Source organism: Macaca thibetana, chromosome 7 (genome assembly GCF_024542745.1).
Source record: "Macaca thibetana thibetana isolate TM-01 chromosome 7, ASM2454274v1, whole genome shotgun sequence".
In the NCBI taxonomy this organism is placed as follows: domain Eukaryota; kingdom Metazoa; phylum Chordata; class Mammalia; order Primates; family Cercopithecidae; genus Macaca; species Macaca thibetana.
The window spans coordinates 147,094,705-147,116,790 of NC_065584.1; the positions used below are offsets into that span (position 1 = coordinate 147,094,705).

At 42.1% G+C, this 22,086-nt stretch overlaps 1 protein-coding gene across 7 annotated transcripts in view; it reads left to right on the forward strand.

The window, feature by feature from the left end:
* The window catches only part of TLN2 (talin 2), a 456,511-nt gene that overhangs the window by 318,427 nt on the left and 115,998 nt on the right, over positions 1 to 22,086 (forward strand). For all 7 annotated transcript variants that reach the window (XM_050797236.1, XM_050797240.1, XM_050797238.1 and 4 more), the window contains 9 exons: positions 385 to 552; positions 1,804 to 2,098; positions 4,849 to 5,015; positions 9,363 to 9,491; positions 10,591 to 10,704; positions 12,777 to 12,890; positions 15,348 to 15,482; positions 18,025 to 18,153; positions 20,144 to 20,246. In XM_050797236.1, coding sequence (XP_050653193.1) covers positions 385 to 552; positions 1,804 to 2,098; positions 4,849 to 5,015; positions 9,363 to 9,491; positions 10,591 to 10,704; positions 12,777 to 12,890; positions 15,348 to 15,482; positions 18,025 to 18,153; positions 20,144 to 20,246 — 1,354 coding nt within the window. The remainder of the gene's footprint in view (positions 1 to 384; positions 553 to 1,803; positions 2,099 to 4,848; positions 5,016 to 9,362; positions 9,492 to 10,590; positions 10,705 to 12,776; positions 12,891 to 15,347; positions 15,483 to 18,024; positions 18,154 to 20,143; positions 20,247 to 22,086) is intronic.

Below are 22,086 nucleotides of genomic sequence, written 5' to 3' on the forward strand. Positions count from 1 at the left end.
ATGATGTTGTGGCATCTGGCTATGTTTTCAGCTTCTCCTGATCCACCATATCGGCCACTCATCCAAGAGACGTGGTCAAGACTTTGTGTTAGATAAGTGCGTGAATGTGAATCAGTGGTTAAAATAATAACCCTTCCCTCAAATTCACTATTTTAGATTTAAACCTGTGCTACTTAATGGATGTAAGAGACTGAGTTATTAGGATACAAGTCTTCTTTTTTAATTACCTCTAAGGATAAGTTGACATTTTAAAAAACAAGTAAAAAAACTTCTGAAGTGCTGAAGGAAAAAGATCAAACGGAATTTTAATAACATGTTTATTTTCAGGCTGTGAAAGGTGATTAGAGAGAAATAAATGAACAGTCTTTGATTCCCCTTTTTCAGGATGTTTTAATGAGTTTGGCCAAAGCTGTTGCCAATGCAGCTGCCATGTTGGTACTAAAGGCAAAGAATGTTGCCCAAGTGGCCGAAGATACTGTCCTACAGAACAGGGTAATTGCCGCTGCCACGCAGTGTGCCCTCTCCACCTCCCAGCTTGTGGCATGTGCCAAGGTAAGCCAGCTGGCGCCCCAGCCCTTTCTATGCAGTATCACCTGCTGTTATCTGCCTCCAGGCATTTGGTGGGTAGCAGGGGTGGAATTTTTTCAAATAGTCTAAGCTTTAGAACTTCTTTCAAGTGTCTTAAGTGATGATGGGATTTTAGCATAAGTGGTCTGATTCTGCTTTTATCATTTGTTCTTTGCCCAAGTCCTCAGGCCTTTGGTACTTTTCACTAGTTCATTTCTATATGCAAATTGCTGTGTCTCCCCTTTGGACTTCTCAGTGCATCTTACACCTGCACAAAAATAGTTCTTGCCTTGTGTGGTACAGCATTATAAATGGATTCAGAAATAAGCCCCAGAGTTTATGGGAACCCTTTGTAGGCTGCACAGTGTCCGAGTGGGGATGTTAATTGTTGCCAGGGTATACACACTCTGTGTGTCATGCATCCCCTCATTACATCTCCCCAGTAATGCTGCAAGCAGGATTAAGTACCATTATCTCTAGTTCACTGATGAGGAATCTGAGGCCCTTAGATGTTGGTAGGTTAAGGCCACAGAAGTAGTAAGTGGCAGAACTAGAGTAACAACTCAGGTCTGTCTGCCTCCAAATACCTTTCCCCTCCACTTCATGTGTCCTCTCGGTGATGATGCATCAGAAGATGGGAAATGTCCGTTTCTGGACTTGATGGCCTGTCATGTTGTGTAGATCTGTGATCTGGCTCAGCTTGCCATCGAGAGCCTATGGTAAGATTTGCAGCATTGTCTCCCTCAAGCTTTCCTTGTCCACACTGCTAGAATTTACAAGGAACTGACAGAACCCCCCTGTTCATTAAAGGACTATGAAGCAGAGTTTCAGGTGTTTCTGGGAATAGAAATAGAATTCTTTTAGGTAGTCTTTGTATCCCAACTCAAAAGACTCAATTCAAAGGATCCTAAAAGGAAGGAGGTATAATTGGGAAATCTCAGGAATTTCTCTCTATGGAAGTAGGGCAGTAGTATGGACTGTCACGTGTGACTAATGACATTATAAATCAGCGGGACATGTCAAATCACAAGGATGAAGTAGAATAGCAGAGTGTGTGAGACTGAAGCAATGGTTTCATTGAATGAAACGATCCTGTAAGTAAGAAACCGAGCAATGGTCCTGTGAGTAAGAAACCGAGGCCCAGAGCAGGAAGGGCCTTGATGGGACTGTGGGGGCACATGGAGAGGGACCAGGATTCAACCGCAGTGCCCACAACCTGTTCCTGTCTCGCTTCAGGTTGTGAGCCCCACTATCAGCTCCCCTGTGTGCCAGGAGCAGCTGATTGAAGCAGGGAAGCTGGTGGACCGCTCAGTGGAGAACTGTGTCCGTGCCTGCCAGGCGGCCACCACCGACAGTGAGCTCCTGAAGCAGGTCAGCGCAGCGGCCAGCGTGGTCAGCCAGGCCCTCCATGATCTCCTGCAGCATGTGCGGCAGTTTGCCAGCCGAGGCGAGCCCATTGGCCGCTACGATCAGGCCACCGACACCATCATGTGTGTCACTGAGAGCATCTTCAGCTCCATGGGTGATGCTGGTAAGGCACTGTGCTGTGGGTGGGTGGATGGATGGGTTTTGGTGTTCCTGATGGTGGTGCTCACCCACAGGGAAGGTGAAGGCTGCCTGGATAACTGGCAAGGGCAAGTTCTCATCGGTCTCAAAGACTTCCCCACTGAAGCTCGGAAAAAGGCACAAGACTCTTCCATAGCCATGCTTACAGACTTAAACAGAGTTCACCGGGTTTTTGTTGTGATGGTTAGATTTTGTTATTTTGTTAGATTTGCGGCGGATCCTTTGTTCTGTGAATGCACATGTTGGGTATGGTATGGCAAAGTTGGAGCAGCCACAGAAGGAAAGAAGATCAAGGCTTGGAATTCAGAAGTTTGTTGTACTTGCGTGTCCCCTGGAGGGGTCAGCGCCTGCCACACAGGGTCATGGGAGAGCACCAGGGTGGTCAGGAGGGAGAAGACAGGAGCAAGGGGAGGGCCTAGACCATGGCCTTTATTGGAACTTCTTGGGAAATGCAGGGCAGGGTAAACAATTTAGGATTGGCTAGTTTAAATAATTTTGGCAGGCTCTAAATTATGGAGGTGGTGGCTAGTTACCTGGGACCTGGCCCCAGGATGATCCAGGCAGAGGAACAGTGTCTCCTGAGTGTCTGGGCCAGTTAGAGGAGGAATAGCTCTGGATTGGTTAGTTTGCATATCAAAGACATGTTCCCTGCTGAGCCTCTGCAGTCTCTAAATTGTCCAGCCCTTAGAGGACAGTTTGTCTCCAGCAGAAAGGTGTTTTCAGATTCCAAAGCATCATACATAATACGCAGTCAGTTTAAAAACATATACAATACACCTTTTTATAATCTATTGAAAAGGAAGTCACAGAAATTCATAACCTTTTCACTTTATATATCTTAACGACTTTTTCTTTTCTTTTTTTTTCTTTTTTTTGAGGTGGAATCTCACTCTGTTGTCCAGGCTGGAGTATAGTGGCACAATCTTGGCTCAGTGCAACCTCCACCTCCCAGGTTCGAGAGATACTCCTGCCTCAGCCTCCCAAGTAGCTGGGATTACAGGCATCTGCCACCATGCCCGGCTAATTTTTGTATTTTTAGTAGAGATGGGGCTTCACCATGTTGGCCAGGCTGGTCTTGAACTCCTGACCTCGGGTGATCTGCCCGCCTCAGCCTCCCGAAGTGCTGGGATTACAGGGGTGAGCCACCGTGCCCAGCCTGGACTTTTTTCATGTCCACCTGTGTGTTAATCTTTTTAGTGGCAGCATAGTATTCTATTTTTGTAGGCATCATAATTTAACCAGTGATCTTTTAATGGACATTTAGTTTTTTTGTTTGTGAGTTTGTTTTGCTTTTACAAAAACACTACAATAAGCATTCTTGTAAAAATGGTTTACTTTTCAAATGTAGGGTAAATTCCTATTAATGGAGGTGCTGGGCTGGTAGGTAAATTTTTATTTTAAATGTGTCTAAGAAATTTTTCTCCAGAAAGGACCCACAATTTGCAACCCAACTAGTAATCTGTAAGAGATCTATTTTTGAGCTTCCTTAACAGCATAGAACAATACCTTATAGCGAGTTTTGTTTTTTTTTAAAGAAAATTGTCTTGTGTTCTTCTGTATCCATAAATAATTTAACAAGATAGGAATGCCTCACACATTTGAATTTGTTGTTGTTGTTTGTTTGTTTTTGATAATCCTTTTATTTTGAAATACTTTTAAATTTGCAAAAAAGTTGCAGAGGAAATAAGGAGAGTTCCCATATACCTTTCCCAGTTTCTCCATTTTTGACAGCTTCCCTAAAAGATAGCACATTTGTCAAACCCAGGAAATTAGCATTGGTACTTTACTAACTAAACTACAGACATTATTCAGATTTCATCAGTTTTTCTGCTGATGTCCTTTAACCGTCTCGGGATCCAGTCTAGGATACCACTTAAGCACATTTTTACTTGAGTAAAAACTTTCGTCTTCCCCCTTTTTGTTACAGTGCTTCAGCATTCTTTTCAGATGGCTTTTGCTAGAGGAAGAAATCCCTTACATTTGAATCGTGCTAGTTTTTAATGTTGGTTGTTATACTCCTCCTACTTCCAAAAGGAAATTAAAATAGATTTCAGTAAAATCACAGGGACAATAAGACCAAAGAATAATGCAAGATCAAAATCAGTGCTGGGAAAAAAAGGATGAGCAAAGAGAAAATTGGCAGGGAAAACTCCAGGCCAAGGCAAGTCATAGCATTTGAGCATGAAGCTGGGGTCTGTGCTTCTATTAGCAAAGGCCAAGTGGCACACATTGAGTGGATTGTGTAATATCCCTCATCTGGTGCTAGGTAGCCTACACATTAATACAGAATTTAAAAATAATTTTGTTCTGTGCCAGTTCTTCAAAAAGTTTATTATAGAGGCTTTTGTGTAAGTGGTTTTCAAAGTGAAGAAAGCAGTGTTTTCTAAATAAGTGTTTACTAATGCTAAATCCACATAATTTTGTTCCCTGCCCTCTCTTTATAAAGTGTTCCTCTTTGGTTCCTTCTGTTCTCTTCATGCCTCATAGTGAAAGGCTGAACCCGGATGTGTTTGGCGAGTATCATCCTGGCAGCCGCAGGGAATATTTTCATTTTGGGTTCTAATTTGGATGCATTGCTTAGGAGTAGAGCATGGAGGTTCCATTTTTTTGCTCCCACTTATCAGAAGAGTAGAGACAAGACTCTACTGGCTCCTGAGGTTTTACTGACCTTTGAAAAGCAGACAAACTGACCACATCTTCTATGCCGTCCTCTAGGTGAAATGGTGCGCCAGGCGCGGGTCCTGGCCCAAGCCACATCAGACCTCGTCAATGCCATGAGGTCAGATGCAGAAGCCGAAATCGACATGGAGAATTCGAAGAAGCTCCTGGCAGCAGCAAAACTCTTAGCCGACTCCACTGCTCGCATGGTGGAAGCTGCAAAGGTACTGGATTTGTTTGTATGAAAAGTGAACACTATTAAGTGTTAGGATTTGGAAGGTACCTTCCAGATGGGGGATGTTCAGCCAAGTGTGCATTTTTGTTTGCTTAAAACATATGTGGCTTGTAACATCTAACCCTGTTCTTGTGGCAAAGGAGGTGATGGAACATCTGAATGAAATGCTTCAGGGGAGTGGTACTGACTCAGCCGTAGCAGCAAAGTGCCCTCTTTAGGGAGGCCTCTTTTTCCATTTGGTCATCACTGTGTTGGCTTCATTGAACGTGGTGACTAATTTAAACCTGAGATTTTTCAATAGCAAATTCACCTAAACCTGTTCTCTTCCTCAACGCCTTAATGTTACTTTGCCCTCCATTTGACTTCTCAACTAAACTTCTAGCAAGATTTTGCACAGTAGACTATTTCCTATGTTACCGTTCTTTAAATCCCCATCACAGTTTTAAATATTATAAAAGGATGAGGAGTTAAGTGTTAGCTTTGTGCTTTTTCACAGCTATGCTATGGCATAATGCTTACAAAACCTAGTGATTGGGAACCTGGGGTCTGATACATAGCCCCCTATGAAACATATTAAAATTCACATGCCTCAATTTCATCCTCAAAGATCCTGATTCACAAGGTCACTGGTAGGACTCTGTGTGTGTGTGTGTGTGTGTGTGTGTGTGTGTGTGTGCGCGCGCGCGCCCGCGCGTGTGCCCGCACGTGTGCGTGTTTAAGTTTTGCAGGGTATTCCGATGTGCATCTCTAGGTGAGAACTGTTTTAAATGAATAAGGCTATATTTTTCTGGGTTTTTTATTGTGTACCTAGCACACATTTCTTGTAGAATTAATAGAACATGCAGATAAATGTGAAAAAAGAAAATGAAATTCACCTTCAAATTCCTGCCCTTAAAATAATATTTTAAATGTATTTCTATGCATATAAGATTCATTAAGGTCAGGCACGGTGGCTCGTGCTTATAATCCCAGAACTTTTGGGAGGTCAAGACGGGAGGATCACCTGAGGTCAGGAGCTGGAGACCAACCTGGCCAACATGCTGAAACCCCGTCTCTAATAAAAATACAAAAAATTAACAGGGGGTGGTGGTGTGCACCTATTATAATCCCAGCTACTCGGGACGCTGAGGCAGGAGAAAATTGTTTGAACCCAGGAGGTGGAGGTTGCAGTGAGCCAAGATTGCATCACTGCACTCCAGCCCGGGCAACAAGAGCAAACCTGCGTCTCAAAAAAAAAAAAAATAGATTCATTAAGTGTTTCCACATCTTATCTCATCTCCCTGGCTTCCGGGAATTGGTATCTCAACCTAATATGTGCATTACTTCACTTAAAATATATTGTGGGCTGGGCATGGTGGCACACACCTGTAATCCCAGCACTTTGGGAGGCCAAAGTAGGTGGATTACCTGAGGTCGGGAGTTTAAGACCAGTCTGACCAACATGGCGAAACCCTGTCTCTACTAAAAATACAAAAATTAGCCAGGCTTGGTGGCACATACCTGTAATCCCAGTTACTAGGGAGGCTGAGGCAGGAGAATTGCTTGAACCTGGGAGCCGGAGGTTGCAGTGAGCCGAGATAGTGCATTCCAGCTGCATTCCAGCCCAGATGACACTGCAAGACTCCGTCTCAAAAAAAAAAAAAAAAGTATTATGACACATAGCCATGTAGAGGACCTCTCCTGACTGAACTGGCATTCATGTTACCTGAGGACTGAGAGTTCTTAGAGACACCTCGTGGGCAGCGGTGAAGCAGAGACCCAGGGAGGGGCAGCATCTGAGCTGCCTTCCCTTGTCTCCTAATCCGCGTTTCAGCCAATAAGCTCTGCTTTTAACCCCCTTCTTTAAGCTATATATATATCATATATGTATATATGATACATATATGCTGTGTGTGTGTGTGTGTGTATGTATTGGGTTTTATGTAGTAGTTGAATTTTTTTTAAAAGGTTTTACTAGTTTACCTCACCTCTCTCAGTCTACACATAGCTATTTGAGGCAATCTTACGTTCACAAAAAATTACTTGCTAGGTTGGAAAGAACTGTAGGGTAGATCTAGTCCATTCCTTATTTTACAAATGAAAAAAATTAAAACTCAAAAAGATGAATGCTAATGCCACCTAAGCAGTATTGAGCCAGGCCAGTGTGCACGTTTCGTTTTTTTTGTTTGTTTGTTTTTTGTTTTTTTTTTTTTTGAGATGGAGTCTCGCTCTGTCACCCAGGCTGGAATGCAGTGGCACAGTCTTGGCTCACTGCAAGCTCCGCCTCCCGAGTTCACACCATTCTCCTGCCTCAGCCTCCCGAGTAGCTGGGACAGGCACCTGCCACCATGCCCGGCTAATTTTTTGTGTTTTTAGTAGAGACGGGGTTTCACTGTATTAGCCAGGATGGTCTCGATCTCCTGACCTCTTGATCCACCCGCCTCAGCCTCCCAAAGTGCTGGGATTACAGGCATGAGCCCATGCCCGGCCATGTTTTGTTTCTTGATGTGACTGTTTACCAGGCCAATTCACTGCATTTACCAAGTTACCAAAAACTCATTTCTTCTAAGTATTCATGTGATTTTGGTTATTTATATTAAATGGGACAATGTTAAGTGTTTCTGTAAATTCTTTCAGCTTTTAGTTAAAAGTTTTCATTTTGTCTTTGTAGCAATATTTTAATTTGCTGAATTTTGTTGAAAGCTAAAGAACACGCAAAGGTTAGACTTCCAAGGATTATATTTAATGTGCAGAAAAAATATATTTCATGATTAGAAACTAAGATTTCAGGCCAAGATTAGTACCCCATATCTGATACATATTCATCATAAAAAAAGACATTGCTGAGCAAGGACCCAAAGCATCCATATCAGTGTGAAGTGCAGAAATGCTGGTTTCCAGCTGCTCAAAATAAATAAAATTAAGACTGATGTGCATGTGAGACATATATAAAGGAGTGGCTTAGAAAATACCTGAAGACCAGAAAAAAAACAAAATAACTTCCATAAACCTGCAAAAGAAACCAAAAGTAGCCCAAACAATCCTTTTGCATGTGAAATACAGAAATAAAAATTTTTCAGTGCTAGAAACACAAAATCAAGATTATGAGATTGGTTAAGGTTTGAAAGAATAGGAGATTCTATTCAAGAGGGTTGCCAAAATAATTCTGCCACAGCTGTTAAAACTAGTCCATCCTGTATGCATTGCTATAACTTTTATAAATAGCTCAAAGAAATCGGTTCTTATAAATCGGTAAGTTTAGCAAATTGGCCACTTGGAAATCTAGACTTTTAGGAAATTGATTTTCGATAAATCAGTGTGCTGTTCTCTACTGTTCTCCCTGCCTCGAGAGCAAATATTATTGCCTGAAAGCGTTCATAGGAAGAAACTCATTGATCTATAGACATCAAGCACATGTTACAAAGCATTCAGGCCCTGGTGAGGGAAATCTTGATGGCTGCTGTTATTGTTGGTGGGAGAGGAAGGCTGGATGTGCGGTGAGCATTTGTTGAATTATTGTAGAGTTAAAATGATATCCTTTCTCTACATTACCATTAGCCTTCCCCTGCTTCAGAATCCCACCCATCTAAATAAAATCCACTTAGGTTTCTAAGACATGTTCAACTAAAAGCAACAAAGTAAAAGGGCTGTGGGGCTGGACAAAGAATGCATGACTGACTGTGCACATTGCCTTCCTCTTTTTCTGTCGGGTTGAGGGCATTACCTTTCTCTCATTAATTCAGTACTTTTGGGTACCATCTCGACTTTATACTAGACTTTCCAACTCTGTCTCTCTAGGAATGTGATTTCTGGGCATGGTCTATGTTTCACAAAATTTCCTTGGAATCTTTTTAATGGCATTCCTGAGCCCTCCCTCCATCCTTCCCCGTCTTCCCTCTGTCCCCGCCTGAGTTGATACTAGACTCTTACCCCTTCACATTTACCTGTGCCACAGGGTATTTCAGGAGTGACATGAAGACATGTGTCATTACTATGTCATGCCAATGAAAAGAAGATGCTCCCTGGGAGAGATAGGAAGAGGGGAGATTTAATCTTCCCATCTTTTAAACCATGGGTTTCTGACCACAGGTTAATCTGTATGGACAACCAAGGCAGTGTTCTCAAGTGTTTAATTATTACTTTGGATTTCTAACTGCTTAGCCACGCAGTTTTGAAACATCCCCTGGTAGGTATTTTTTTGTTGCATGAGGAAACATCTTCATCATAAAGATATTGCTTGCAGCATTCGACTATCCTTCCAAATGCTTTCTGTTACAAAGAAAAAACAATACTGAAGGCATGAATTCAGTGATGTCTCCCGCTAGACCACTTGAAATCTTTATTTTCACCTTTGCAGGGGGCTGCAGCCAACCCGGAGAATGAGGACCAGCAGCAAAGGCTGAGAGAAGCTGCAGAAGGCCTCCGGGTAGCAACCAACGCAGCTGCCCAGAATGCTATTAAGAAAAAAATTGTCAACCGACTGGAGGTCAGGAAAGAGGCTGGCTTCCTGGGATGCCCATCTTAAATTGCAAACAGTTATTTGAAAAGATAGTTGAATTAACAAGGTGTTGCCCATATAAAGAAAGCCAAGTCAAGGTTGTTTGACTTCAAACATCATTGTTTGAAGGTTTGAGTACTATAAAAGCATTGACTCCATTGGAAAAAGTTGCTTCTGTAAGCTCGAATCCTTTCTAACGTTCAAGAATAGAATTTAGATTCTTTTCAGGAGGAACCGGATTATTTTTTTTCTAGCATTAAAGGATATACACATTCAAGAAGGATCTTTTGCTGAAAATATTTATATTCTGTTAGAGTCAGTGACTTTGTCAGGACTTCCCATAGGAAATATGAACTTCGGAGATTAGGCTTGGGTGGAGAGGTATAGAAGGGAGTGAAATATATTTGTTATTTTTTGAAGTAATTATTCTGAAAAAGAAAGTTAAAATAGTAATAGGCACAAACTATGTTTAAAAAAAAAAAAGTTTATCCTACAAATGCACACAGGAGAACCTTACACTGAAATTTGAGAGTTTGGAAGCTGAGACCTTTGCCTGTGTGCTGGGAAGTCCCTCCATATGCAGTCTGCGATATTCTGGAAGAAAAGTAACGTTGTTGTTCTTGGAAAAAGACGAGGATAAACCCAATTAAGTGCCCTGGTGGGAAAGTCTCAGCATTTTGGAACTAAGGCTTTTGAGTACTGAGAGAGCACCAGCACTTGTGCTTTACACAGAACCATCTATGCTGCTTGTGGAAGATTTTTTTTCCAAAAACATTTAGACTTGGTGCGGCTTGTCAGTGTCATTATGATCTTGGGATCATCCCTTTTGTTTTTGGGAAAGACAAATGAACTTTAAAGCTTGAGCTTTCAAGCATGCCTGTGTTTGTCACTTGTCTCAGAGGATGTCAACACAAGGAAGATAGTGTGTTGTGAGATTAGGGTCATCACTGGTTTTAAAAGACAAAGCCTGCTCTTGGGAGTTCCTTTAGAGCAACAAACCTATCCTGACTCTGTGGTGGAAGTGACATGTACAACATGCATGTGTGTTGCATACGCAGACCCTGACTCATCTATCACTCATCTGCAGGTTGCAGCCAAGCAGGCCGCAGCAGCAGCCACACAGACCATTGCCGCCTCCCAGAATGCAGCTGTTTCCAACAAGAACCCTGCGGCCCAGCAGCAGCTGGTTCAGAGTTGCAAGGTGAGGTTCCAGTGCACAGAGAGCCAGATCAGCTGCAGATGACCCTGATAATGTTAGAACGCCAAGTCCCCTGATAATTCAGTAAAGACAGATTATCCAAGCTTCTAATCCAATTTGTCCCAGTTCCCATGTTCTAGGTGTATACACGTCTGGTTTTTGTCCATTAAGTGGATGGCCTGTGTTTGGAAGGAAAGTATGATTTTCTCCCAGCATTGTCTTACTTTTGCCCACAGTTTTCTTTTCAAGAGACTGAACCAAAGAGGATCAATGACGAGGCCATTTTAGGGCTCTGAAATAGGAAGGAAGTGTTGAGTTTCCAGAGTGGCCTTTCTTTGAGAGGCAGGACTTTGAATTCAGCCTTGCTCCCTGGAGCAGGGTTGATTTCCTGCTTTCTAGTAATTGCACCTCAAGGATTTATTTCATCCCGTCTAGCCTCTGTGACTTTGTGCTTTGGTGCTTTTTGCTGTTGCCCTTATGTCTCTATTCTTCTGACACCTGGGCCTTGATGCTAAGTTGAGCCCAGTTTACTACAAAAGGGACGGTAAACACCCTTGTTGGTTTCTCCAAGAGTTGACTTCCCCAGGGCTCCTCTGAATTGTGGCAGACACAAAATCCAGTTGCAGAGCCACTGCCCACATGTGGGTGGCACGTCTGGCTGGTATGTCTTAGAAGTATTTGCATCTAGCCGTGGTAGCTGGCTGGGAGGCATACCTGTCTGTGCTGGGGTTATGAGAGCCAACTGCACCCTCTCTCCTTCTTCAAATCTCTGCCAAATGATTCACATTTGTGAGGGGTGCCACTGCTCCCACTTCAGAAATGGCTTTACTTCTGATAGAGCCCTCTATTCCTGAATCTGGGTTCTCTGAGGCCAGCCCTGCTGCTGTTGTGGACTGAATGCACTCCAGGAAGAAAAGCCTCAGTGACATAGTAGGGTCCTGGGCTGGTGTCCTTCGGTCCTGTGTGGATAGCGAAGGGGTCTTGCTGAGAGTGAGGGCATCTGCTGTGGGGGAGTTTGCTTCCTTTGGGTCCTCAGTTCAGCTGCTAGCAGGGGTGAAAACTTCCTTCTCTGGGAGCATGTGCAGCTCACATGCAGGGACATGCCACCAGATGAGTGAGACCTCTCGCCCCTCTTCTGCAGAGAGACTGGAGATACTAGGTGTCGAGTGTCACTACCAGGAAATGAAAGGATTGAGATGAAGAGGGGAGAGTGGAGCAAATGACTAGAACTAGCAGAACTAGCAGTCCTAAAGGGGGCCTAAAATTCCTTGGAAACATTTTTTTAACCTGTGCTGGAGCAGTCCTAGAAAAATATGTTCCCAGGCCAGTATGCCCTGGGCACCTTTATCTGCAGTGATAGCCACAGTGCTGTGGCCTCTGAGAGCCTCGTTAAGCCGAGAAGGACGTGTGGGCACAGAAAGGAAGTGTGGACAGAACACAGAGAAAGTAAAAGGCTCGTCTCCCAAGATACCGTAGGAGCCCGTTACTGTACAGCAGCCCTGCCTCACAGAATGCTGTGCCTCTCTCCTTTCTCCTGGCTTTGGGCTGTCCAGCTTGAGAATGAGAAGTCCTTCTTAGAGAAAGAGGGGCCATGGCAACACAAAGGCTGATGCACAGAATGCGTGCTTGCAAAGAAAGAAGCCAAAGCACTTACATGCACGGGTATCCAAGTACTTCCCTCACCTTCTGAACATGGGGCCATATGACTTCAGTTTACCAGCGGTGAATCGTGTAGATCCTTTGATTCTAGGTTTGCAATGGCAATGAGCCAGATGGTGTGAGTTGCAGCTAAGGAACTTCTTTTAGGCCTCATCATAGACAATCATCTTCGAAGGAATGCATTGAGACCTCCAGTACCACAGGGTAGAGTGTGTGTAGAGAAAATGCCCAGAAAATGGGATTCAGTGTTGGTAAGGACCCAGCTGGCTTAATGTGCAGTGTCATTCCGAGGCCTGGGGCTGGTGTCCCCTGGGAGTGGATGGCACATCCAAAAAGTGCTCTTGAGTCATGTTTTAGCTTCTTTGGATGATCCCACCATTCTAGCCATGCTGTTTTCATTTCCTTGCCCTCTGCAGGCAGTGGCTGATCACATCCCTCAACTGGTCCAGGGAGTGAGGGGGAGCCAAGCTCAAACCGAAGACCTGAGTGCCCAGCTGGCTCTCATCATCTCCAGCCAGAACTTCCTCCAGGTAACAGGGCCGTGGTCACCTTGGGCTCACTCACAGCCCTCGTCTGGGCAGGGGCTGCCCTTTAAGGAGAGGAGTTAATGAATTCCACAGCCTCAGCTAAGTCTTTGCAGTAGGCAGGGCTTGAAGGCCTCTTCTTTGCCTTTTCAGTTTCAGGAGAGGTGGGTTCAGCTTGGCAAAGCAAAATGCTGATATGCGGGGAAATTGCCCTGGGGAGATGGCATATGATCCATTTTCCTCAGGATTATCATATGTATTTCTCTTCAAAGAGAAGAAAGCATGTAAAAAGTTGCAGGTTGTGATGAACAGCTTAGGAATAGGTATTGCTTTAGGTTTTTGTTTGCAGAGATCCTAATGTCATTATTCATGGACTGGGGAAAGAAGTGTGAAGTGCATCTTCTCCAGAGATGTGATCGTTCTCTGTGGCAATTGTACAGTTAGTATTGTCAGTCTCTTTGGGGTGAAGAAGGGTAGATTCATTTTAAGGAAAATAAAATAAACAAAAATAGTAAGTTGCAGAAAAATTCCCCTTTATGTGCTTCTTATATTCAAATGTCTCTACTTTATCAGCACTTTTTCTCAACTTAAAAGCAGTTGATATGATGAGGTGGGTCAGTTCCGCTCCCTTTCTAGTTCAACCGATAGTTGTAGGACCCAGCGATACATCTGTTTGGTTCATTTTTCAAGTTGTATAACTCTAATATGCAGAAATAAAATGTAAAAGGTTTGATGTATCTCCTCATACTTTACATACATATGCAACACAGGTATGTATGTGTGTGTATGTGTGTATATATTCTTTTAAATTGGTATTCATTGTATATAGGCCCTTTTGCAACAGATTATTCAAAAATCATAAACACTCATATGTTAGACGAAAAACACAAAAGGGCCTATATACAATTAACTTTTCTCTCATCATTGGACGTACAGGTTTTCAATTTTTTGCCATCGTGAGTAACGTGATAAAAATCTTTATGTGCTCAAGTCTTTGTTCTCTTCTTGAACTCCTAGAGAGATGATTGCAAATAGCTTATTTTTATCTTTGGGACACTGCAAATTATGACGTGGACAAGGCATTTCTCTCTTCATTTGAGAGGGGAGAGAGCCTGGAGCCAGTTGTGGGTGCTGTCTCCACCCTGGCAAGAGTGTAGGGCGTTAAGACAGAGCCGTGTAGACGTGTTCCTGGTTCTACTCTGTCTCTGCCCTTGTTTTCCCTTTTTCTTTTGTTCTTTTAACTTTGCTATTATAGATAGATCTTTACAAGAAAAAGAGAAGGTTGAAAATAAATAGAAATTGAATTGACAGATCGAAAAGTTTGTACATTTTAAACTTCATGTTATAAAACTGCTGTTCCAGGAGGTCGAACAACTCTAAATTTACAACTTAGCAGTAATATGGAGCGTGCTTTTAAATACATCTTTTATGACATTGGGGATTCAGGTTTTAAGAAAACATGTATGTTTTTGCCAGTTTGCTCTGTAAAACTATTTTTGTTTGGTTTTGCATTTCTCTGATACTCACAATGTTAAACACTTTTTCATAAGTTTCAGTTATTTTTTATTGTGCAAAATTATCTTTTTATGCTTTTTGTATACTCATGGTAGCTTTTATAAATATTATTTAAATATTAAAAATATTAACTTTTGTCCTTAATATTTATGATCTGGCACTTGTTGCAACTTTTCTAAGTATAGTTTTATAGCATATATATTAAAAGTCTTAAAAGTATGTATACTCTTTGATCCAGAAATTTTACTTTTAAAAGTTTATACAAAAAAATTATAAATGTCTACAGATTTAGCTACAAAGCTGTTTATCATACCATTGTTTATTAAATTGGAAAAAATGGAAACATGCCCAACAACAGAGAATTGAGAAATGGCAATAGATGCATATACTGGAATATTGTATAGCTGTTTAAAAGGTAGGATATGTGAGACAAGGAGATTGTGAAATAGAGTCAACAGTATGATCTTACTTTTGAAAATATATGTACATGCACATAGGTATCCATTCACTGGCGAAATTATTTTGCTTTGTGAGATGCGAGGTCATGTTAGCTGTTTTATTTATCTGTCTTCGTTTTCCTAAGCAGTCTTTTGGGAGTATGTGTGACTCAGAATGAAGAGCTATTCTGAGAAATACAGTGAAACCTATTTGATAAGGAACTCTCTTTGAAATCTGTTTTAAATGAGAATTTCAAGCCACTATTCCAATTTTGCCTTTTCTACCCTCCATGACACCTCCCTTTTTCTTTTTTTAAACATTCCTAGAATGTACTGCCCTAGAGTATCTGGCTTGAGGTGGCAGTTTGGGAGTAGGGGACGAGTTGTTTAATATTCCTTTTTTTTAGGACAAAATCAGTTCTGACTGCTGTGGAGATATCGCTGCTTGGGTCTCTCCTCTCTACCTCTTGCTGCCCAGGAGCCGTCTTACTTTCTTTTCATCTCTCTATAGCCTGGAAGCAAGATGGTGTCCTCTGCCAAAGCCGCAGTGCCCACCGTGAGTGACCAGGCCGCAGCCATGCAGCTGAGCCAGTGTGCCAAGAACCTGGCCACCAGCTTGGCGGAGCTGCGTACCGCCTCGCAGAAGGCAAGTGGAGCATGTCACAGGGGTTAGCTTATCAGGAAGGGAGCTGGGGTGGCATGAGTGCCACCCAGGGCCTGAACACTGCTGAACCTATTTCTTGGCAGAGTTGTCCGTTCCACTTGCATGACTGTTAAAGATGCCCCTGGGGGTTGGCTTTTATTGCATTAAGCCACTATCTCCCAGACTTACTATTCACTTTTTGGTTTCAGATGCCTTTCGTTGAACTATCTTGAGTTGCATACTTCCTCCTCCTCCTCCCATATCCTGGGACAAGCAGTGGTCCATTTTTCACAGTCTTAGGGGAGAATGGTAGCCATCAGTGTCTCAGTGCCAGCTAAATTGTGGTCCAGAATAAGTGATCATATATTCCAGGTGTCATCTTGTGAACTTAATAACAAATTATATAGGCAGAAAATCTATTTTGAAGGGTCATCTTTGTTATCTTTTTTGCCCTGCAATGTTTTCACATCTTACATGGAAGCATTCACCTTAACAAGGTCCTAAGGAGAACAGAGTTGAGGACTGAAAAAATTTCTGTCTCTGGAGCATATTAATTACCAAAGGGCCTCATTTACTACTCATGTTTGATGTGGTATTAGCATCAAGTTCTAGCATGAATTCACTTTTCTTCATTGTAGCAATCCCTTTATAGAAACAAGCAGCCTCATAAATTGGTGAGAGAAGTAGGTAGAAGCTGACTTGAATTCTTAATATGAGGAGTACGCTACACTGCCAAATAAAAATATCCAGAGCTTTAGACTATATCCAATAAAAAAGTTATTTTGACCTATGTTTCTCAAAGAGAGCTCCTGGTACTGTCTACACTGGAATCACCTGGGGATGCTTATTAGACTGCACATCCCTGGGCCTCGCCTCTGAGAAACCAGATTAGAATTTCTGGTCATAGAGCCTGAACATCCGCATTTTCACAAGCTTCTTTGCTGAGTCTGAGACACACACCAACATTGAACCACACTGCTCCAGAGCAGTGATCCCTAAAGTGGGACTCAAGCAAGACTGTCCATTGGGTACAGGAAGACACTGTGAAAACTTGTACATATATATATGTGTGTGTGTGTGTGCGTGTGTGTATATATATGTTTTGTTTTGTTTTGTTTTTTGGAGACAGGGTCTTGCCCTGTTGCCCAGACTGGAGTGCAGTGGTGCAATCATGTCTCACTGTAACCTCGATCTGCTGAACTTAAGCAGTCTCCCACCTCAGCCACTTGAGTAGCTGGACCACTGTCATGTGCCACCACATTTGATTAATTTTTTTTGTTTGTGTTTTTTTTATTTTTAGAGATGAGATTTCATCATCTTTCCCATGCTGGTCTCGAACTCCTGAGCTCAAGTGATCCTCCCACCTAAGCCTCCCAAAGTGTTAGAATTACAGGCATGAGCCACTGCACCCAGCAATATTTTTTAATATGTAGCATAAGGATTAAGAGTGCAGGCTCTAATCCCAGCACTTTGGGAGGCCGAGGTGGGTGGATTGCTTGAGTCCAGGAGTTCAAGACCAGCCTGATCAACATGGTGAAACCCCATCTCTACTAAAAATACAAAAATTAGCCGGGTGTGGTGGTGCATGCCTGTAGTTCCAGCTACTTAGGAGGCTGAGGCATGAGAATCACTTGAACCCAGGAGACAAAGGTTGCAGTGTGCCAAGACCATGACACTGCACTCCAGCCTGGGCAACAGAGTGAGACTCTGTCTCCCCCCCCCAAAAAAAAAAAAAAAAAAGAGTGCAGGCTCTGGAATCAGACTGTCATTGACTAATTTTGTGACTTAGACAAGTTAGTTAACCTCTCTGTGCCTCAGTTTCCTTCTTGAGTAATACTGGCACAGAAATCAATTGGTATTTATTTCTGCTGTTACTACTATTATCTAAAAATGGAAAGAAATGAAAATGTACCAGTATTTAGTGTACTAATCAATAATTACATGTTTATATAATTATATGTGCATGCGTATATTGAGGGATGGAATCAAAGCATTTGGAGATCAGTATTATAGATGACCAAGAGATAAAGTAGTTTTCATAAATCACTAAGGAAAAAATAGTTTGTAATCTTCGGTACAGAAAAGTAATGATTTATAATCTAGAAATTTGTAAAGAGAAGCGATAAAGTTGACATAGACTTGCCCCCAGAGTCCTGCGTGGGTTCATTTGTTCATTCAGTGCATCTTTTCCATGCCTCTCTGTACACGCATGGCTGTGCTAGGTGCCCTACCTCTAGAAGCCAGCCACAGTGAAAATAAATGATCCACTGAGTCTAAGAGGCCAGTGCATTTCAGATAAGGGTCACTTCTGGAACACTTACTATATCTAGTTATCAGACATACATAATTGATGGTTTAAGGAAGTTAAGAGTAAGGTTCTAACTGAGGATGATTTTGTTCTTAAAAATACTTGCTTTCCTTGCTCCTCCTACTGGATTTGGAGAATCACTGGGTATATCCAGAAAGGCATTTTATAAGTTGCAAAAGTGTTGGGGACACTTTTCCGAAGCATACTGGGTACACATATTCCCAACTCTGTTGACAGGCCCATGAAGCCTGTGGTCCGATGGAAATCGATTCAGCTCTGAATACTGTGCAGACGCTTAAGAATGAACTGCAGGATGCCAAGATGGCGGCCGTGGAGAGCCAGCTGAAGCCACTTCCAGGCGAAACGGTGAGCTGTTAGAGCCAGCTGGAGTGCAGGTGTACCTTTTGTTATGATGTTAAATTATTTGTTGTTAGGGTGTTTGCTAAATGTCGCAGCATGTCGAGAAGTTTCTAACCCTGTGGCCTTTTTCTGTAAAGAATGCCCAGGGCAGCTGGAGGAACTAGGTTTGGAGTTAGGAGTGCTGGCTTCTACACTCAGCTGTATCATCAACTAGCTCTGCACACATTTCATATCTCCTCTGTGTCTCAAGTATTTTATCTACAAAATGGGTAGCAATGAGGCTATCATGATACACATAGAAAAGATTATCAACAATCATTTTAAAAAAAACATTTACTTAATGCAAAGCACTAGGATGGACAACGACAAAGTGCGTCCATACAGGAAAGCCATACTGCAAATGGAATAATGGCCCTAGAGACCTACTGTGGTCGTATTACCACACCTTCTCATGCTTATGTCAGAGTTTTGTTGGCTAAAACTTTACCAGTCCTCCTCATTTGTATGTACTTTCTCACATGACTGAACATTGCTAGTAAAATACCACCATGTATTAAGCATCTGTGAAGCACTGTACACACACAGTCTAGTTTATCGTGATAGTAACTTTCATGAACAAGTTTTATTAACCCTGTTTACAGGTGAGAAACGCAGAGGCACAGTTTGTCACTGTTTTGTCCAGTGTTATCTGCCAGTTAGGAGCAGAACCACAGTTTGAATTTGATTCAAAGCAGAACCAGATTTGCAGGACTCTAAAACCTGTGCTTTTGAGAGCTTCTGGCTCTTTGAATGAACTGAAGACTTTTAGAATGTAAAGGAGACTTCAGAAGCATCTAATGTACCATAGAACAATGCCTGGTACATAGAAAGCACTCAGAAAATGTGTGTTAAATCAAGTTCCCCTAATTGTACAAAAGAAGAAACTCAGGTTCAGAGAGGTTAAGTCATTTAACTTAGGCCACCCAGTTAATGACAGAGTTGGGATTGCCTCCCGGGCCCACAGCTTTGCAAAGTAGTCCGGAAGTCTCTTTGCAAAGTCCTGTACCCCAGGGAGTGCAAGAGAGACTGGCATGACATGTAATTCCACCTTTACATAGAGCATAGACCAGTCAGTTAGAATGCAGGAAAACATCATGAATGTTTAAAGAAATTGCTCTAATAAAGTCTGTATTGTGTCATAACATATTGTTTGCTATAATAGACCAGGCTCTATTTTTATTGGAAAGCACTGCTTCTCCTGGAAAACATGTTGCAAGGTTTAAAATGCATTTGTTCTCTGCTGCCTTTTTGTACTCTCGCAGTATACCTAGAAATTCTCTTCCAAAACCTCATCTAGTAATCAAATAATTGTCCATATCCTAGGCCTTTACTGACTTCGTTCCCTGAATTTTTTATTCAGTTTACAAAGCAAAGTAACATGCTATTCATGGGAAGCAAGCACTGTGCCCATTTTCATAATCTCATTTACCACTCCAACCCTCTATTTCTATTGCATTTCCTTTCAGTTGGAACTCCTCAAAGTATAATGATCAAATTGAACAATGTTAATGGTCTCACATGCCAGGAAGGTGGTGCAGCTGGATGTCTGCCCACTTCCTGCCCAGCCATAATTAATTCTCGCTAAGGATTTGTTGCAGACTTTCTAAATTAGCTTCTAAAGGCATAATACTAATAGCTACCATTTGTTGAGAGCTTACATTAATTCTCTGAAAACCTGAGCCTAGATATTATGATTTCCTCAGGAAACTGAGGCTTGGAGAGGCTCAGTAATTTACTCAATCTCATGCTAGTAATTGGGAGGGGAGGGAGCAGGGGGCAGGGATTTGCACCCAGATTTGTTTGTTCTAAAGCTCGGGCTTCTTCTCCTGTACCACCCTGCTGCATCTTAGTGCCATTGGTGGGAAAGAGCTAGGGCTCAAAGTTTGATCTGCATGACTTTTCTAAATTATGTTAAGACCTCAGCAGACGTTCTTTTCCTCCTTGAAAATTCTTATAGCTGGAAAAATGTGCTCAGGACCTGGGAAGCACATCCAAGGCAGTGGGCTCCTCCATGGCACAGCTGCTGACCTGTGCTGCTCAAGGCAACGAACACTACACAGGTGAGACTCACGCTCTTCATGCCTCTGTAGTCAGCTGCAGACCACTGGGCGTAGCGGGGGAGGAGAAGGAGAATGTTCATTCCTTGGACAATACACGTGCCATTTTTCCCCCAGCAGTTCACCATGTATTTTTCAAGCACCATGTGCTCATTACTGGGCTTGATACTAAGCACACAAAGACTAATAAAATATGATTCCCTCAAACTATTTATGGATTGCCCCCATTAGACTATAAAGAAGTAGTAATTATAGACTTCCAGGTCTATCTGTGAGTCCAGGAATCCCACTAAAGTAAAGGCATACAAAAGGCTAAAGAGGGTAAGAGATGACGACAAATAAGATGTCAATGGAATGTGTGAAAATGGAAGCAGACAGACGCGTGGTAACAGGTAGAGGCAAGTGAACAGAAACCTGAGGGGTAGGGAAACCAGCAAGGAGGCAAGCTGATTTGTGCTGCAGAACCCTGGGGGGTGAGGCGGTATTGAGTATTGGTGATGCCGGGTGCCCTGAAGGTAAGAGACTCCTTCAACAGGAGTCTGTATAAGGAACAGATTGTGTAATCGTCAACTCTAAGAAAAGCAGAAAAGTTATACAATAAGGAAATGTTATTGTGGTAGGAAGTCTATACATACCTCAAATTTTAAAACCAAGAGTTTTCAGTATGGGCACATTTCTTAAAAATATATACGGAAGGAAAGCTTAAGGAATTGAGTGGCTCTAGGAGGAGGGACGAAGAGGGGAGGAGTGGATTTTGGATCATTGCTTTTGTTACACAGTAACACTGCCTGACTTTTTGAAATATGCATTATTAAAGTATAATATATGCACAGAAAACAGCATAAATCCTAAATGGATACCTTCATAAGGTCTCACAAATTGAAAACACCCAAGAAGCCACTAGCAAGATGGAGGAATCAAACATCTTCAGCCTCCCAGATGCTCCTTTGTGCCCCCTCCCAGTCACTGTATCCCCGCTCTCCTTCCCCAGAGGTAAACACTCACGGCGCTTAACAGCATAGATTAATTTTGCCTGTTTTGGAGCTGTAAGTAAATGGAATAATATAATATGTGCCCTTGATGTCTAGCTGCTTTTTCATAGCACTGTGTTTGTGAGACTCATCTGTGGTACACAGAGTGGTTATTTCCATTATCTCTATGGTATTACATTACATAAATATAGCTGTTCTTTATACTGTTGTTGGGCATTTGGGTTGTTTCCAAAAGACACTGCCAGAAACAAGTCCAGTCCACATTGTTTAGGGAAGATAGTAAGCATTTCCTAGCTGTGTACCTAGGAGTGGATTTCCTAGGTGAGAGGCTCCCCATGTGTTCAGTACATTTCTTTCAGCAGCATACGGAAGCTCCAGTAGTTCTGTATCCTTGTCACCACTTTGTGTCATCAGTCTTTTAATTTTAGCCCTTTTGGTTTGTGTGTGATAGTATCACATTATGATTTTAATTTGCATTTCCCTGATGAACAATGCCATCAGGGACCTTTTTATAGGTTTATTGGTCATTTTGTGAAGTGTGTTTGTGTGTTTTGCCCGTTGTTTGAAAATTGGGTTATTGTCTTTTCCTCATTTATAGGAGTTCTTTGGTACTTATATGTATTGCTTGTATATTGTGATTTGCATTTGTATTCTGTTAAAGTGCCTTTTAATGAACAAAAGTTTTTATTTTAATATATTCCAATTTACACTTTTTTTCTTTATGGTTAGTACTTTTTGTGTCCTATTTTAAAACTTTTGCCTAAGATCATGCAGATGTTCTCCTCTGTCATATCCTAGAGCTTCACTGTTTGATTTTCATGTTTAGAACTTTGAACTATCTGGAATGAGTT